Source organism: Triplophysa dalaica, chromosome 14 (assembly GCF_015846415.1).
Source record: "Triplophysa dalaica isolate WHDGS20190420 chromosome 14, ASM1584641v1, whole genome shotgun sequence".
NCBI lineage: Eukaryota > Metazoa > Chordata > Actinopteri > Cypriniformes > Nemacheilidae > Triplophysa > Triplophysa dalaica.
The window spans coordinates 16,961,767-16,976,431 of NC_079555.1; the positions used below are offsets into that span (position 1 = coordinate 16,961,767).

General features: G+C 39.9%; 1 protein-coding gene across 2 annotated transcripts in view; it reads right to left on the reverse strand.

Moving 5' to 3' along the window:
• Positions 1 to 14,665, reverse strand: part of nectin1b (nectin cell adhesion molecule 1b) — a 90,769-nt gene that overhangs the window by 25,389 nt on the left and 50,715 nt on the right. The window contains exons 2-4 of one of the 2 annotated variants that reach the window (XM_056766142.1): positions 6,604 to 6,975; positions 3,143 to 3,442; positions 1,824 to 1,941 (exon numbers count right to left, since the gene is read on the reverse strand). In XM_056766142.1, coding sequence (XP_056622120.1) covers positions 1,824 to 1,941; positions 3,143 to 3,442; positions 6,604 to 6,975 — 790 coding nt within the window. Of the gene's footprint in view, positions 1 to 1,823; positions 1,942 to 3,142; positions 3,443 to 6,603; positions 6,979 to 14,665 lie in introns of both variants that reach the window. The other variant, XM_056766141.1, reaches the window with a different exon arrangement.

Below are 14,665 nucleotides of genomic sequence, written 5' to 3' on the forward strand. Positions count from 1 at the left end.
TTGCAACACGTGTAAATACACAGGAATTAGCTGTGACGATTGTCAGGGCATTTATAACTGTTTTACCTGCCGTTTAAGCCGGCACGTACGGCTACGGTGTGGCACAGAATTATAAAACTGCACAAGGGATTTTAGCTCAGGCAGAAGGTTAGACAGGTCATCTTCCATCGTGTATCTCACTTACAAATGCTCTGAGAGCAATGCAATGTGTGCCCTGTAGTCTAAATTGGCAAGTTTATGATTTTAAATTGAAAAGTTCCGGATGAGCATTGTCTTGCCAGAGCAATGGTTATGGGTTTGTTTCCAAAATATTCAAATTGATCAAATAAATAGCTTTCAACAAAAGTATAAATGAAATTTAAATGTACACAAAGAGAGGTAAAAAACCCAACATCAGCAGCAAAAACACCCAAAATGTGTCATAGTCATTGAACATTTCAGATTTCTTAACTCCAGTATGCTGTTCACAGAGTCTAGTCATGTCAAAAAAGACAAGCATGATACAAATAATACCTTTTAAATGGTTTCTACACCCTTGACCTTTTTCTACAAATGCTGGCATTGTCCACAGAAAGAAAAAACCGACCCAAGGCTGTGTGTTCAATGTGTTCATTTGTTAGGCAAATCAATGATGTCATTTTACACCGTATAGTTTACACCTAAACCTGTAGCACCAGTAAGTCAACATCAGTCATTGTCACAAGACTCGAAATGACACACGAGGCTCAATCTCTCTTTACATCTCTTTCACTGCTCTTCTATACGGGTATATTGGTAGGTAGAAAGTCGAAAATAAACAAAGCGTAGGTTATTTTCTCATGTTTGATCTTGTTTAAAGGTTATCAATGCCACTGTGTTCTGAATAGGCCCATTGTTTACAGCTTTAGTTATCTTTATCATGACTGTGCGCTAACCACCACGAATGAAGGAGAAGTTTACGGAAGGTAATTAAAGTCTTATCAGTCAAAACACATCGATGGTGTCATAGTGTTACATTAAACATGACATCTGAGAGATAGACTCTTTAAACAATCATTTATATAGCTTGATAATGTTCATTTACACAACCTGTCAAATGCGTAGACATAAAATGCAAATGTGTTTCTCATGATCCTTTTAAGCTTACCCTTAAATACATCAATATATTTTGCACCTTTGTTCGAATTATACAAAATATTATTTTCTAAAAATGTTTGATGTAATAAATCTTGAACTTGACCTTTAAAAACATGAAGTTGGTTCGAGAACACCAAAAATGATTATAGTAAAATGAGAGAAAATAAATAATAAAGTATGAGTTGGGTTGTGCAAACTTTTAACAGGTCACTTTATTAAGTAAGAAAAATGTATGTGGGTGTACATACACTGTAAAAAAACTGTAAAACCATTAAAAAGCTGTAATATTGCCCAGCTGGGGCACAAAAAAAGTAAAATATATATTTTCTGTAATGTAGAATTATATGTTTTCATGTTATTTTACACCCAATTTGTAAATGTACAGTTCATTTATTTAATAGTGATTTTACTGCATTTTAAAAATACATGAAAAAAATGCTAAAAAAAATTACAATTTAAAATATGTCAAATAATACGTAAAAACGTATGCAAATAAACAGTATGTAGAGAAAGAAAAAAGTGACAACTATTTCAAAAAAGCTTAAATATTTAGCCGTCTTGCAAACTACAAAAATGGGCCATTTCGTTCCTTCTATACTTTTTACTCATGAAATATTACACATTTATCCTAATTATGTTGAGCAGCTTAAACAACAAAACAATTGTTTGTAATCCAGATCTAAAAGTTACCAAAGAGAATAACTCACAATTTCCACTGGTAGACGGTGACAGCCGGGTTGGCGTCTGCGTTGCAGGTCAGCTGCACATTCTGTCGATTCAGATACCAGTTCCCGTCAAACCCCTCAATCTTCACCTCAGGTTCATCTGCAGTAACCAGAAAAAAAATCTTCAGGCAGGATCTCAGATGGGTTTTCCGTGTCGCGTGACTTCACGACGGGCGCTTGTCATAAAAATGATTAATGCTCTGAGCTCGTAGCTGAAAGGTCAAGAGTATCTTTCTTAAGCGATCGAGACGAGAGCCAACAAGTGAAGGGTTACTTACACCAGAACTACCACCGTGCCCTTTAGCCACCCACTTAGCCGCAAGCTGCACAGGCCAACTATCCCAGAAATTGGCCTAATTGGATAAGAACCTCAGCTAAATGCCAAATTTCAATTCATTATAGTACAATTTTTATATTAATGACGATATTAAAATGCGCCGCATACTTGACGGTATCGGCCAGTAATTTCTTCGTCTCTTCAGATTTATTCTTAATTGCCCTCGCGAGCGTGCACGAGGCTTTGCAAATTCAATTTCGAAATGTTATACCAAAGGGTAACTCGATTAACTAAACCCTTACAGTAAATCAAGAATGAACACAAAGTTGTTCTACCGTAAGTTTACCGTAATCCTAAACACTTCCCTCCATGCAGACGGATGCTGCAAATAACAATGTATTCTAAAGCAGAGAGTGGGTGCAGAGGTGGATTTACTCCATGAGAGCCATGTGGGGGATGTAATACTGCTCTAAACGGCCGTAAACAATAGCTGATCACAGCAGTGGATGAGACAGACCACTGAAACTTCTCTTCCTGATCTGAACATCCTCCGCAGGACTTGTGTAACTTTAGCTCACGTACGAACATCTCATTACCAAGCACACATACATCATTTTAAAGCATATTTTGGTGCTCTTACAGTGGATGTGTCCTAATCTATACAAATGTGAAATAAGGGTGGAATGTCAAAAAGTCATTGAGGCGGATGTTCTAAGATTGTTGGCCTGGGGAGATATTTAAATTTCATAACAATATGTTCAGTATAAGCTTGTAAATATATGCAAATGGAGACACAAAGTATGGATCCACTAGTTAAATGCTTCAGTTTTACAATTTCTACATTTTGTTTAACATTTTAATTCAGCTCTGAATGGTCAGTAATTTGTATGTTGTTTTAACGATTGTGGAATTAAAAAAAAATGTATATATATAGGTTAAAAAATGTTGTCCATCTGTTGTTTACATATTACAAAATGATCAATAAATGGTTTGAACCGCAGTTTAACAGCAAGGAAAATCTTACACTGGACGTTGAGGATGACGCTGTCTGTGAAGCGCTCTGAGCGGTAGGTGACGATGCAGGTGAGTTTCTGTCTGTGGGTCTCACGGCTAGGCACCACTAAGTAGCTGCTGCGCACGGTCACTGTGCCGTTAGGATTGCGCGTCTCCTGGAAGTTTGCCTCGCCCTTCAGATTGGTTTCCCACTTGATGACGCTGGGGGGCTTGCCGTTAGCCGATGTGCAGGTGGCTACTTGCATCTTACGCCTCGGTGTCCGTGCGACGATGGTAGGTGACGTCAACATCATCTTGGTCTCCGGTTTTGCTAGGGATAAAGACAAATTCACGGTATTAAATGAGTTTGTTAGACTACATAAAACAGGAGGCGCTTTTCAAAAAAAAGGGGTGGTCCCAAATATTAAAAATAATGAAATAAAAATATAAAAAATAACAGTGTCACAAATAACAGGGTGACAAATAAAATGAAGAAAAAATAGAAAATATAAATAAATCAATTAAGCTGTAGCAAGACTGAGACCGAATTTTGGTTTTCCTGTAACGATAAACTTATAAGACCCATGTAGAACTAAACAAATTTATTTGAAAAAAAAAAGGTTTTCTATGCTATGTTAACCTTAACCCAATATTGTTCATCCAACTAAACATGTTTAAGTTAAACAATCAAAGTTGTTCTCACTTACAAGACCCGTAAAGAACAAAATGTATAAAATATACAAGAAGCCTTGGTATATGAATAGCTGAGTTGAATGAATCCTTTTTTTTCTATGCTATGTTACCCTTTTACAAAAAATTGTTTATCCAACACATCCTGTACGACAGAAAACAATCAAAGTTGTTTCCTACAAACAACAAGGGAATTCAGTCTATAACGCTTAACAAAGCAGCAGCGGAGGACTTAAGTGTTCTGCATTTGTGGATACTGCCAGGTGCCCTTGAGAGTAAAAAGAGACTGTAAATAAAAAAAAATTTGATGTACGATGTTTTCGGTTCCACTGCCTCTGATACGCTAATCTCATATGCGAAAGCAATTTTTCTGTCAATACAGATCAAGCGATTCACTCATTTATTTTTCTTCCACACTGCGTTCAAAGCGAAGGCGTCAGTGAAACAGATGGAGAAACCATTAGTTTCTCACGGTGACCAAAGTCATTCGATCTCAAACCTTTATGGGCTGCCAATTAGCAATTAACAAGGGGCCGCATCAAAAGGGAAGATGCGTGTTTATGTGGGTGCGTGTAGAAGAGTGTTGATAGTGGGGGATTGAGGTTTGTGGCCCCGGTTGATATGACATGAAGAGGCTCTTTGAAACCACTGAGCCGGTTATCTCAACGCAGGTTGCCCACACTCAGAGCTATGTCAGGCCTCTCACAGGACACGTGAGAAAGTGATATACAAAATGGGTTTGGGAGTTAACAAGCCCCGCAAGTAAAAAGGCTTGTGCTTGAGCCAAGCTTTACTTCCCTTTTGCAGGCTTAATGGAAAACATATCAACACTTCATTTCTAATTAGATCTGAAATCAGTAGGAGCGTAACCTACGTCTCTAACCAAATACTGCTCTCTTATCTCACACACACGCATACGCAGCATGTGCTTTCTGAACCTGATCGGCGCATTAAGAAAGGGATGGTAGAACGTATAGTGTGTCTAAAAAGCTTAATCGATTTCTGTTTAGGACATTTATTTATTAAAGTGGTAGTGCCACCAAAATGAAATTGTTATCATTTACTCTCCCCTATGTCGTTCCAACTCAGTGTTATTTTCTTTGTAACACATAGAAGGGACCTTAGGCCAGTTTACACCTAGAATGATACAGATAACTATTACGATGAGTACTGTATAGCATTCACGCCAATAGATGATAACATTTAGTTAATGCTTTGCTCCTACGCGGTAGTGTCACCTTTTAAATGTGTTAGTCCTTAATATTTGAGAGGATTTTGATTGATTTTCAATGTTTTTCATTTATCGGCCGAGAAAAAAATGAAATTATAGATGTGATGTGGACTCTATTCTCTTAAATCAAGAACATGTTTTTTTCAAATAGTTTTTCGCTATGGTCAAAAAGTGTTTAAAGGAATAGTTCACCTTCAAAATGAAAATTCTGTCAGAATTGACTTGCCTGTTGTCATTTTAAACCTGCATGATTTTCTTTCTTCTGCAAAAAACTACATTTTATTCTATTCAATGCAAGTCAATGGGGACCAACAGTTTTCTGTAACAAAATTTTTCCAAATATCTTCTTTTGTGTTCTGCTGAAGAAAGGAAGTCATTTAGGTTTAAAGTGAAAAGAGGGCGTGTACATAATGGGAGAAATTTGCATTTCGAAGGTGAACTATCCCTTTCAAAGAGGGGAGTGGAGAATAAAATGTAGGTTGTTGTTAACTGATAAACTTCCCGTATTGCTCAAATCTCATTTATAGTTTCGATATTTTACAGTTTAATCATGTGACTGGTGTTTGGCGTCAGTAATGTAAAGGCATGACACCCGCGAGGTGTCATTTTACTTTTCCAATAGAATGCGTGAATGACATCTGGGAGCTCTGGCAGGAGATTTAAAGTGAATAATACCTTAGTTTTCTGTCAGTTCCTCACCCAGAGCTAATGTATCGCTTAAGAAGACTTGAAATATAGCACAAGAGACTTTTATGATAGTTTTATGGTGCCTTTTGTGCTTTTTGGAGCTCGGCGGCATAAATTACCATCTACTTTTGCTGTATGGAAATAAACTCCTAGACTTTCTGCTAAAATAATACAGCGTCGGAATGACATGAGGGCGAGAAAATGAAGATTGTGTGTGTGTGTGATGCTATGTGTGTGTGTGTAAAGTAGCAGGACTAGCATATGCTACTGTTCTATTGCGAAAGCTGATCAATACATTTCAATTGCATGAAGGTTGTACTGAGCAGAAACAAGACGGTCAAGGACAAAGATGACTTTCCTCAAGGGTTTTTAGGGTCATGATAAAATATCGCTGAAACAACATCCATTTACACCCTAACAGATGCTAACCAGGATGACACCTTTGACTGGTAATATCGCACCTCATCAGAGTCGAGATTGCTGAGAATTTTCAAGAAAGTTTGATGCTCTCAATGGAGTTATATGTGTGGCATAAGCCTGGTGCTTTGAATCTCCTTAGTTGTACAGTAACCAATACTGTGGTTGGAGGTTAACCAGAAGGTTACCGGCAGGTTAACCAATTACCTGTTTCTTTGCGACTCAACTGTAAAACATTTCTAATATAAAAAACAACAGCTTTATAATTAACATACCCACACAAATGTGTCTCAATGCATCTTTGGCAAATTTGGCCAATTTACATACAAATAATATACAAACACTTGAAGATTTTTTCGGCTCAAGTTGAACAAACAACGTGTATCAACCTAATGTTCTTGAATTAAGTCTTTCATCGGTTAATCAACATTATGTCGTTTTGTCGATTGCCAGTGAGGTGAATTTACCATAGACAGACAAGTTGACCATATTCTCCCTGTTGCCTGCTGGGAAGGTGGTGTACTCGCATATGTAGGCCGCTTCATCAGACAGCCGCAGGTTGTTGAACACAATAGTGGTGTCTTCGAGAGAAGAAGGGGTCCTCTGGCGCACGGCGGGGTGCTTGAAGCTGACCCGGTCTTTGAAAGGGGGCAGAACTGATACACCTAAGGCCGGGTTAGCAGTTGCCACGTTTTGCTTGGTGCCATTTATCAGCTTTTGCCAGGTGACCTGAGAGATCTTTACTGGTGGCTTGCTGTTGATGAAGAGACAGCGCAGCTCGACTGTATCGCCCACAAATCCAGATTTACTGGGGTCCGTCTGCACCGACTGGCCGTTCCCTGCTAGACAGAAGAAAAGAGAAACAAGAAGAGAGCCGTTAAAATGAGCTCATTTACATTTTTATGCACTTACAAGACGCTAAATGGAACATTCCTGGTGTACATTTAACATTTTTCCTGAGAATCAAACCCGTTATATTAGCGGTTTCTCAAAGAGATTACAAGAGTTGAGCTACAGGAAGCATCACGCCATGTAAACCAGGTAAATGTTTTAATGATTCATTCAAGGGAAAGTTCACCCAAAAATTCTGTCATAAAAATGAGATATTTTGGGGAATGGGAAACCAAACACTTCTGGGGCACCATTGACCTTTTTCCCTACTATGATACTCAACGGTGCATCAAAACAGTTTGGTTACAAAAAATCTTCCTTATATTTAATAAGACAGTTTAAAGCAGAAGGAAGGTACAAAAATGTGCTATTGATAATCCAACTGGATAAAGTTTTAATGTTTATAACATAATACTACATAATAATACTATAACATAAAACTTAATAATATAGGCTATATAGTTATAAAGGAAAATAAATACTTCAAGTAATTCATAACAAATTAGAAAAAATCAAATTAAAGCTTTTTCTCTATATCGCCATCTGTGTTTAAAGAAAAAATGTCTGCATGTAACTGTACATACTTTTATTTGCATGGGTTGTCAAATGATGTCAAACGCACATTTCCGGCAAAATCGTATTATAAACCATTAATGTAAGCTTAAAGTTACGAATTGCGGTAAGGGTATTTTTATGTAGTTAATCTATGACCGATTTTTGTTGATTTTGAAAACAAATGAAATAAGACCTCCACATGTGCTTTGTTCCTTGATTTTTCCTTTTAAATAGTAAAATGTGCAAACATAGTTCTAAGTCTACAATAACGACCAGCTCTTATTTTTACACCGCCGTCTATTTACAACAATTATGACTTTGCGATTAGCATGCTGATTATGCACCACTACTTCAAACATCAGAACTAATTACAAGTAAAGCGTCCATGTTTACAGGCAGCATTAGGTCTTCAAGTGATCCGGATGTAGACTCTGCCTGCATGCGTAATGACGGTGAATCCCCCCCGACTCTGATCCTGACTGCCAAACCCTCCCACACTACTCCATCCTAATTATTTCTCATTGGTAAACATCTCTGTGACAGCCTCAAGCACCTATTAATGGAAACAATGTGGGATCCAGCCCGAGTGTGCCCGAATGATGCCACTCGAATTAAGCTACAATAAAGAAGCCGGGCGATTAGTAATAGTAAACGAACACTGTTTGTCTTTTTCCTACGGAGTTCGAAGGTATTTAACGCGTGAAGGATTCTTTCATTAGTGTTCGGTTTAAACAAAACGCATTTGTCTTTCAAGATAACCCTGAATACCATGCGGCCCCATGGTCAAACATGACCGCATGCCTTTGCGTCTTGTTTTGGCAAGCCTGTGGCCTTTGTCTGCATGGTGACCTTCTTATGGCCCTCCAGCTGAGATCGATGTGTCAACACTCAACCCCGTCCCCCGCCCCCCTTCTCACCATTCCTTTCTCTCCGTCTCATTTTCATGCACTGATTACTCATACTTGTGTTTCTGTACATCCCCTTGACTTTCTTCAAACTCATGTTTTCATTCATACAATTTCTTTGTCTCTACTTCCTCAACACCTGACCTTACGTTTGCTTACCGTCATGCTTCCAAACAATGGCCATATGCTCAAACGTTCAAACTTCCTGTTTCTGTTTTCCCAGCCTGTAGGTCCAAAGCAGATGTGTCCCCGGCGGGCCCGTGACTTCTGTTGTCTTTAACAAACTCGTTGTAAGAGACCCCCGAATGGATATATTTCTCCATCAGGTGCTGTGTTGGCCTCACTTCCTGCACAAACACTTACTACACCATCCACCCTCACCCCTCTTGTCCTCCTCGCTCTTATTTATGAGTAGCAAAAGAAGTAATTACCTCCTACAGAGGGACCTCAGCAAAGAGGAAGTAACTTTAAACCAGTGTGCTTAATCATGGCACTCATAAACTTTGAAAATACTGCAGGGGAAAGAAAGAAAATAAAGGAAAAATACTCAGTTGCCAAGGCCGAGTCAAACAAATTATACAAGGAACGGTTCAACGCATCGTATCCGTTGACAATGAGGCCGTAACAGATGATTCTGAAGAGTCTAGTGTCTATTACAGATCAGAGTTCAGCTTCCGCTGCTTAAGCCATGTTAAGAAAAGTAGAAAAACTGGTTTGAGGACTGGCCCGTGGGTAACATCACTCATGAGTGCTCAACAAGTAAAGGCAAGTGTTTCAATTCTAGTTAGACCGGGGGTACTTGTAAAATAATCTGGGAAAAAAATTAATTTGAGAAGAAACTATCAAGTTTAAAACTAAACGGGTCTCATGACCGACAGGGCAGAAACTTGCCATTCATTCAGAGATGGAGCAAAAGAAAGAGAAGCAATGTTGTCCATACAATGCACACAGCAATACTAACAGAATGAGTCTCAAGGCTGTTACAAAAGACAGTTCAAGGTCAATAAGACCAATAATGTGCAAACTTCACAAGGAGAATGAACGGCTGGTACTGTCCTTAATTATAAACTATTATTTTACTGTTTCCTCTCGTTATTTCCACTCTGACACTATTAATATATGAATGATACTAATCATCCATCCATCCATCCATTTTCTACCGCTTATCCGAACTACCTCGGGTCACGGGGAGCCTGCGCCTATCTCAGGAGTCATCGGGCATCAAGGCAGGATACACCCTGGATGGAGTGCCAACCCATCGCAGGGCACACACACTCACTCATTCACTCACGCACTCACACCCTACGGACAATTTTTCCAGAGATGCCAATCAACCTACCATGCATGTCTTTGGACCAGGGGAGGAAACCGGAGTACCCGGAGGAAACCCCCGAGGCACGGGGAGAACATGCAAACTCCACACACACAAGTCGGAAGCGGGAATCGAACCCCCAACTCTGGAGGTGTGAGGCGAACGTGCTAACCACTAAGCCACCGTGCCCCCCTGATACTAATCAGAATAATGATAATAATAATATTACTGTAAAGTATTATGATTGTTATTATTATTAGTGTTCATATTATTGTTTTGTAGTAGTTTTTATTATTTATTGTATTACTATCATTAGTAGTAATTGTATTGTTATTGTAGTGTTTATTATTTTTATTATAATAAGCAATTAATAATAATAATAATAACCATTATTATTATTATCAAACAGATAAATATAAATATTCTGAGCCATAATAAGTAATTTAGCCATAGCATAACCCTTTAATAAAGAATGAAATCAGATTTTTTGTTGCAAACATTTGATTTGACATGTAGTCAGGCCTGACCGGATGAAATGCTTTTGACTGGAGTGTACAGACCCATCAGCAGGGACTCGGAGACGACAGACTGATTGATTAATTGGTTTTGACAGATGGAAGGCTGGTAACCTCTGCACAGCTACCTTTGGGAACACCTGTGTCTTTGTACACCTTGATCTGACCCTGTTTCCGTCTGCGTTTGCTACAGTGACAGAGTCGAAACAGAGGGAATGACTTGTAAAAACCCCACATGACCTACAGCCCGCCAGCATTACTTAAACAAGACAGATCTAGGGGAAGAGAGTCTGAAAAAGAAGCCCAGCTCACTTTAGCTCAACAGAGACATTGAAGAGGTAAAGTAAAAACAGCCTATATCAAATTAGCTCCTCCCACTGAGTGCCTTGTTGTCTGATTGGACCATCGCAAACAAAGGTCACCCTCCGCTTTAGGAGCTGTTAAGGGAAGGGTAATTATACGGCTTCCAAATCATCTCACTGAGGAATCAGAACCTTTCGATCACAATGGCCCCCAGTTCCTCCTCCGATTTCAGGGCTGAAGGGGTCCTCCAAAGTAGTAGATTGACAGTAATTATAGCTTTCAAACTGGCATTGAACAATAGAGGGCAAATCCAAGGGCAATTTGGAGAGAGTAAGCACTTCTGTACACAATAAAAACAAGTTAAGTTGCTATGAGACAAAGGAAAGCACACAGAGACGGCATGAGAAATAAACCAGAGGAAGAAAGCTGTCATTGATACAACGGTGCCTTTGACACGGAAAACAAAAACAAATAAAAAGTTGAGGGGGGTCGCTTGTAGACATCTAGGGAACGATGATCTTCAAAGAAAACATACGTGGCATGTACCTACAAACGGCTGGCATATTAGTCCATATCAACAATCTCTACCTTTCTCTTGCAGCCAGGCCAGACACAGAAGCTCATAAAGTGGAGCTCAATAATCAAACGGAAATGGGCTCGAGAGCTACATGAGTTAGTCAAAAGAGGCTTCCATTAAGTCCCTGTTGCTTGTGTCCTCCTCCCAAAACAGTCTCAGTTAATCAATTTGTGACAATGAATCGAAGCTTTCGTGCACCCATCATGCCTCGGTGAAGTGCATTTAACAAGCTAGATGTAATGTGTGATTACTCCCTCAACGTAATATGTGATCGGTCTCTCAACGCTGACACACTTTCAAAGCGGAGACTGTGAGTCTGTGATGTAAAGCAAAGGCTGTGGTGGTTATACAGGGTGGTCCGCTCTGGGGGGGAAGACCTACTTCGTTTTGCTGCCATGAGCACTGACCGGGGACCTGTGGAAAACTTAAATACATAAAAGAAGCGGTATTGCATGGTATAGTATTGGTCAATGTCACTACAGTGATTACAATATAGTTTGCAAGGCTGCAACACTATGTGCATTAAAGCAACACTTTGTAGTTTTTTTATCTTAAGATAATGTCACTAAAATGATCTTAACTGGACAAATTCTACTGCCGCTGCTACCTAAGCAGCCTCATAGCGGCTATACAGGCACACTCTGTTAGTGCTGTGTTCGGGTCGGTACACATAGCCCCACCCATCATCTGCCTGTGGAAGAGTGCGATTTGGTTTCTAAACGATGTTTCTGCATTCGCCGGTTTCAATTTAGCCCAAAAATTCACATGTATTGCGCTGCCCACGGGGAAGCTTATACAGAGACATTATTTTCGACACTGGTAACAAAAGTTCTATAGTGTGGCTTTAAAGGGGAAAAAATCCTCATGTTGTTCAGTACCTGTTTGTGACTCTTGGTTCAGTCGAAGAAAAAAGAAGATATTCTGAGAAATGGGACATTGGTTTTGTGTCCATACAATGGAAGTCAATTGGGCATAGTGTTGTTTGGTTACCAACATTCTTCAAAATATCTTCTTTTGTGTTCTGCAGAATAAAGAAAGCCATCAGGGTGAGTAAAGGAAAAACGTACATTTTCGCTTATCACTTGCATAAAAAGTACATTTCTGCTTAATGCAGCTCAGGATGGAACCCCCGAATCCGTACCATTCAATTGCACAAACAGATGCATTTGTAGGGTGGGGGTCTGCGGCAGTGACTGCACCCACTCCAGCTACAACGCCTCCCATAACACGCAGCGTCGGTGCTGAGGCACCCTTCTAACACAGCTGCCATTCTCCGGGCCGGCAGCCCGACCGGATCCTCGTCCCTCCCCGAGCAAGAGGCACAACACTGGACCTGCTTCAGGCCTCTGAGATAAACGGTGGCATTCGTCCCATCTCATTTGGTAAACCGCAGAAAAGCCCGTTTAGAGAGCCTAGAAAATACGCCCCATTGTGTGCTAGTAATCTAATAGCAATCCAGGTCCTTAAGAGGGAAAAAAGCAGAGTTTAGCTCCAGCAGGAAGAGTAATACGTTTATCTACTGGAGAGGGAAGACACGCTGGCTGCCAGCACGTCCCGCACACGCTGTGAGCACATTGCGGGACTGTATCAAGTTAGTAACTAAAAAGAGGAAGAGACTATGGCAGTGAGTTCTGAAATCGATAAGGGAAACGTAATGAATCCTGCAGTTAGGTACACACGTACGACTCAGTATGTTTGTTTGCGAGTGCGTGAGTCATGTTGCAGACATGTTCTCTTCTTCATAGTACATGGCTTTGATACTTGTTTTCCAGCTTTCTTCGTCAACCTTTGCTAATATTTACCTTCAGAAGCAGTAACCCGCACCAGCAGATGGTTTGCACCATAGATTCTGCTTGCGCTCTTGACTCTTACCATTAACACTCCACACAATTTTCCTGAAAATATCTCTTTTCCTGACAGACCATTTACCATCTGTTTCTCAGAGTTAACTTTTTTCGGAACCGAGTCCCCATACAGAAAGCTCTGGCTGTGCTGCTTGTCAACCTGTTTGGCACACTTAATGTCCCCTTAGGGTGGAACACCGTCAATCGCAACAGCGCACGATCTGCGTCCCTCACCAGAGATAGTTAAAAGTGTAGACATGCCACGCTTTGAAAACCGAACAGGAGAATGATTAATGTTGAACATGAAAATTTGAATGAAAGACCCAATCGCAGAACTAGCAAAGCTGACTTCCATTGCATAGACACAAAACAGCAAAGACATTTCTCAAAATATCAGGATGGTATTATCCTTTATCCAAAAATATCCTTTCGTTTTGAACAACACAAGGTTGAACAGAATTTTAATTTTGGGTGAATTATCCCTTTAAGAGATTTCCTCAGATGGAAGTTGTTCTGGCATAGAAAAAACCTGGGGCATCGCTAAAATGGCCGCTGCACACAGTGTCTTGCTTAAAAGGACTTTGACAGTGATCACAAAACCATATGTTACTTCCTTCCATCTATAACTGTGGTTCTGACCCCGCGTGGTATGAGTCCAAAACAACGTGAGATGGAGCGTACAGACCCAACGCTGCTTTTCCCTTGAGAGTGGTTTGAAGGTGTTGTGAAAATGTCAAGGGGATACATCAGCATGCCTATATTCTACCATTTTTTCTTCTCTGTCACTCTTTTTTTACACACTGATTCATCCTTCGCATCTCGGCCTGCCAGCCCTTTCTCGATTTTTTATATGCACAACTCGATAGCAAGACAGATGATGTAATACACGCACACACACAGGGTCTGAATCTATGTGATTTAGCAGGCTTACTGCGTCTGTTAGCTACGCCGAAAGGTCAATGGAGGCACCACAAAGTTTTAAAGATAATGTTTGTTGTTTGTTTATGACTAATTTCTACAAAAAACATTATTGTTTAGTGAATGCATTGGTTTGGATAAATGCAGTGTGCTAAATGCATAATTTAGCAGTAAACGTATTAGTGGAAGAGGATGTGTAGCCACAAAAATTTGTTCTGAATGACTACTTGAAAATCTGTTTTTAATGACCCTGAGAATATTTATTTAATCCTACAAAATTAAATAAACAAGCTGTTACGTCTAGTGGTACAAAATGACACCCAAAAGAGGTCAACGGTAACTACAAAGTGTCAACAAACTGATAAAAGACGAGGAAACAAATTGCGCTTACCCTCTTTCTTTCTTGATATGTAAACAAGGATAGCGTCATGGTTTCGGTTGGAGTGAGGAAAATGAGAACAAACAACAATATTTGTCGGTACTTGCCCTAACAGCTGATGTCATCATCCTGAAATGCGATAAAAGGGCCATCTGTCAGTTGTACAGGAATTATGGACGGTTAGGGTCAACGAAACCCACGTGGTTAATGATTACAAAATCCAACAGAAACGCGACACAGAAACCTTCCAGCTTATTTGCAAAAGCGAGACAGAAACTGGGCATCAAACTCAAAGAAAGAAGGCATCAGCTGCCACGCGTAACATTAACG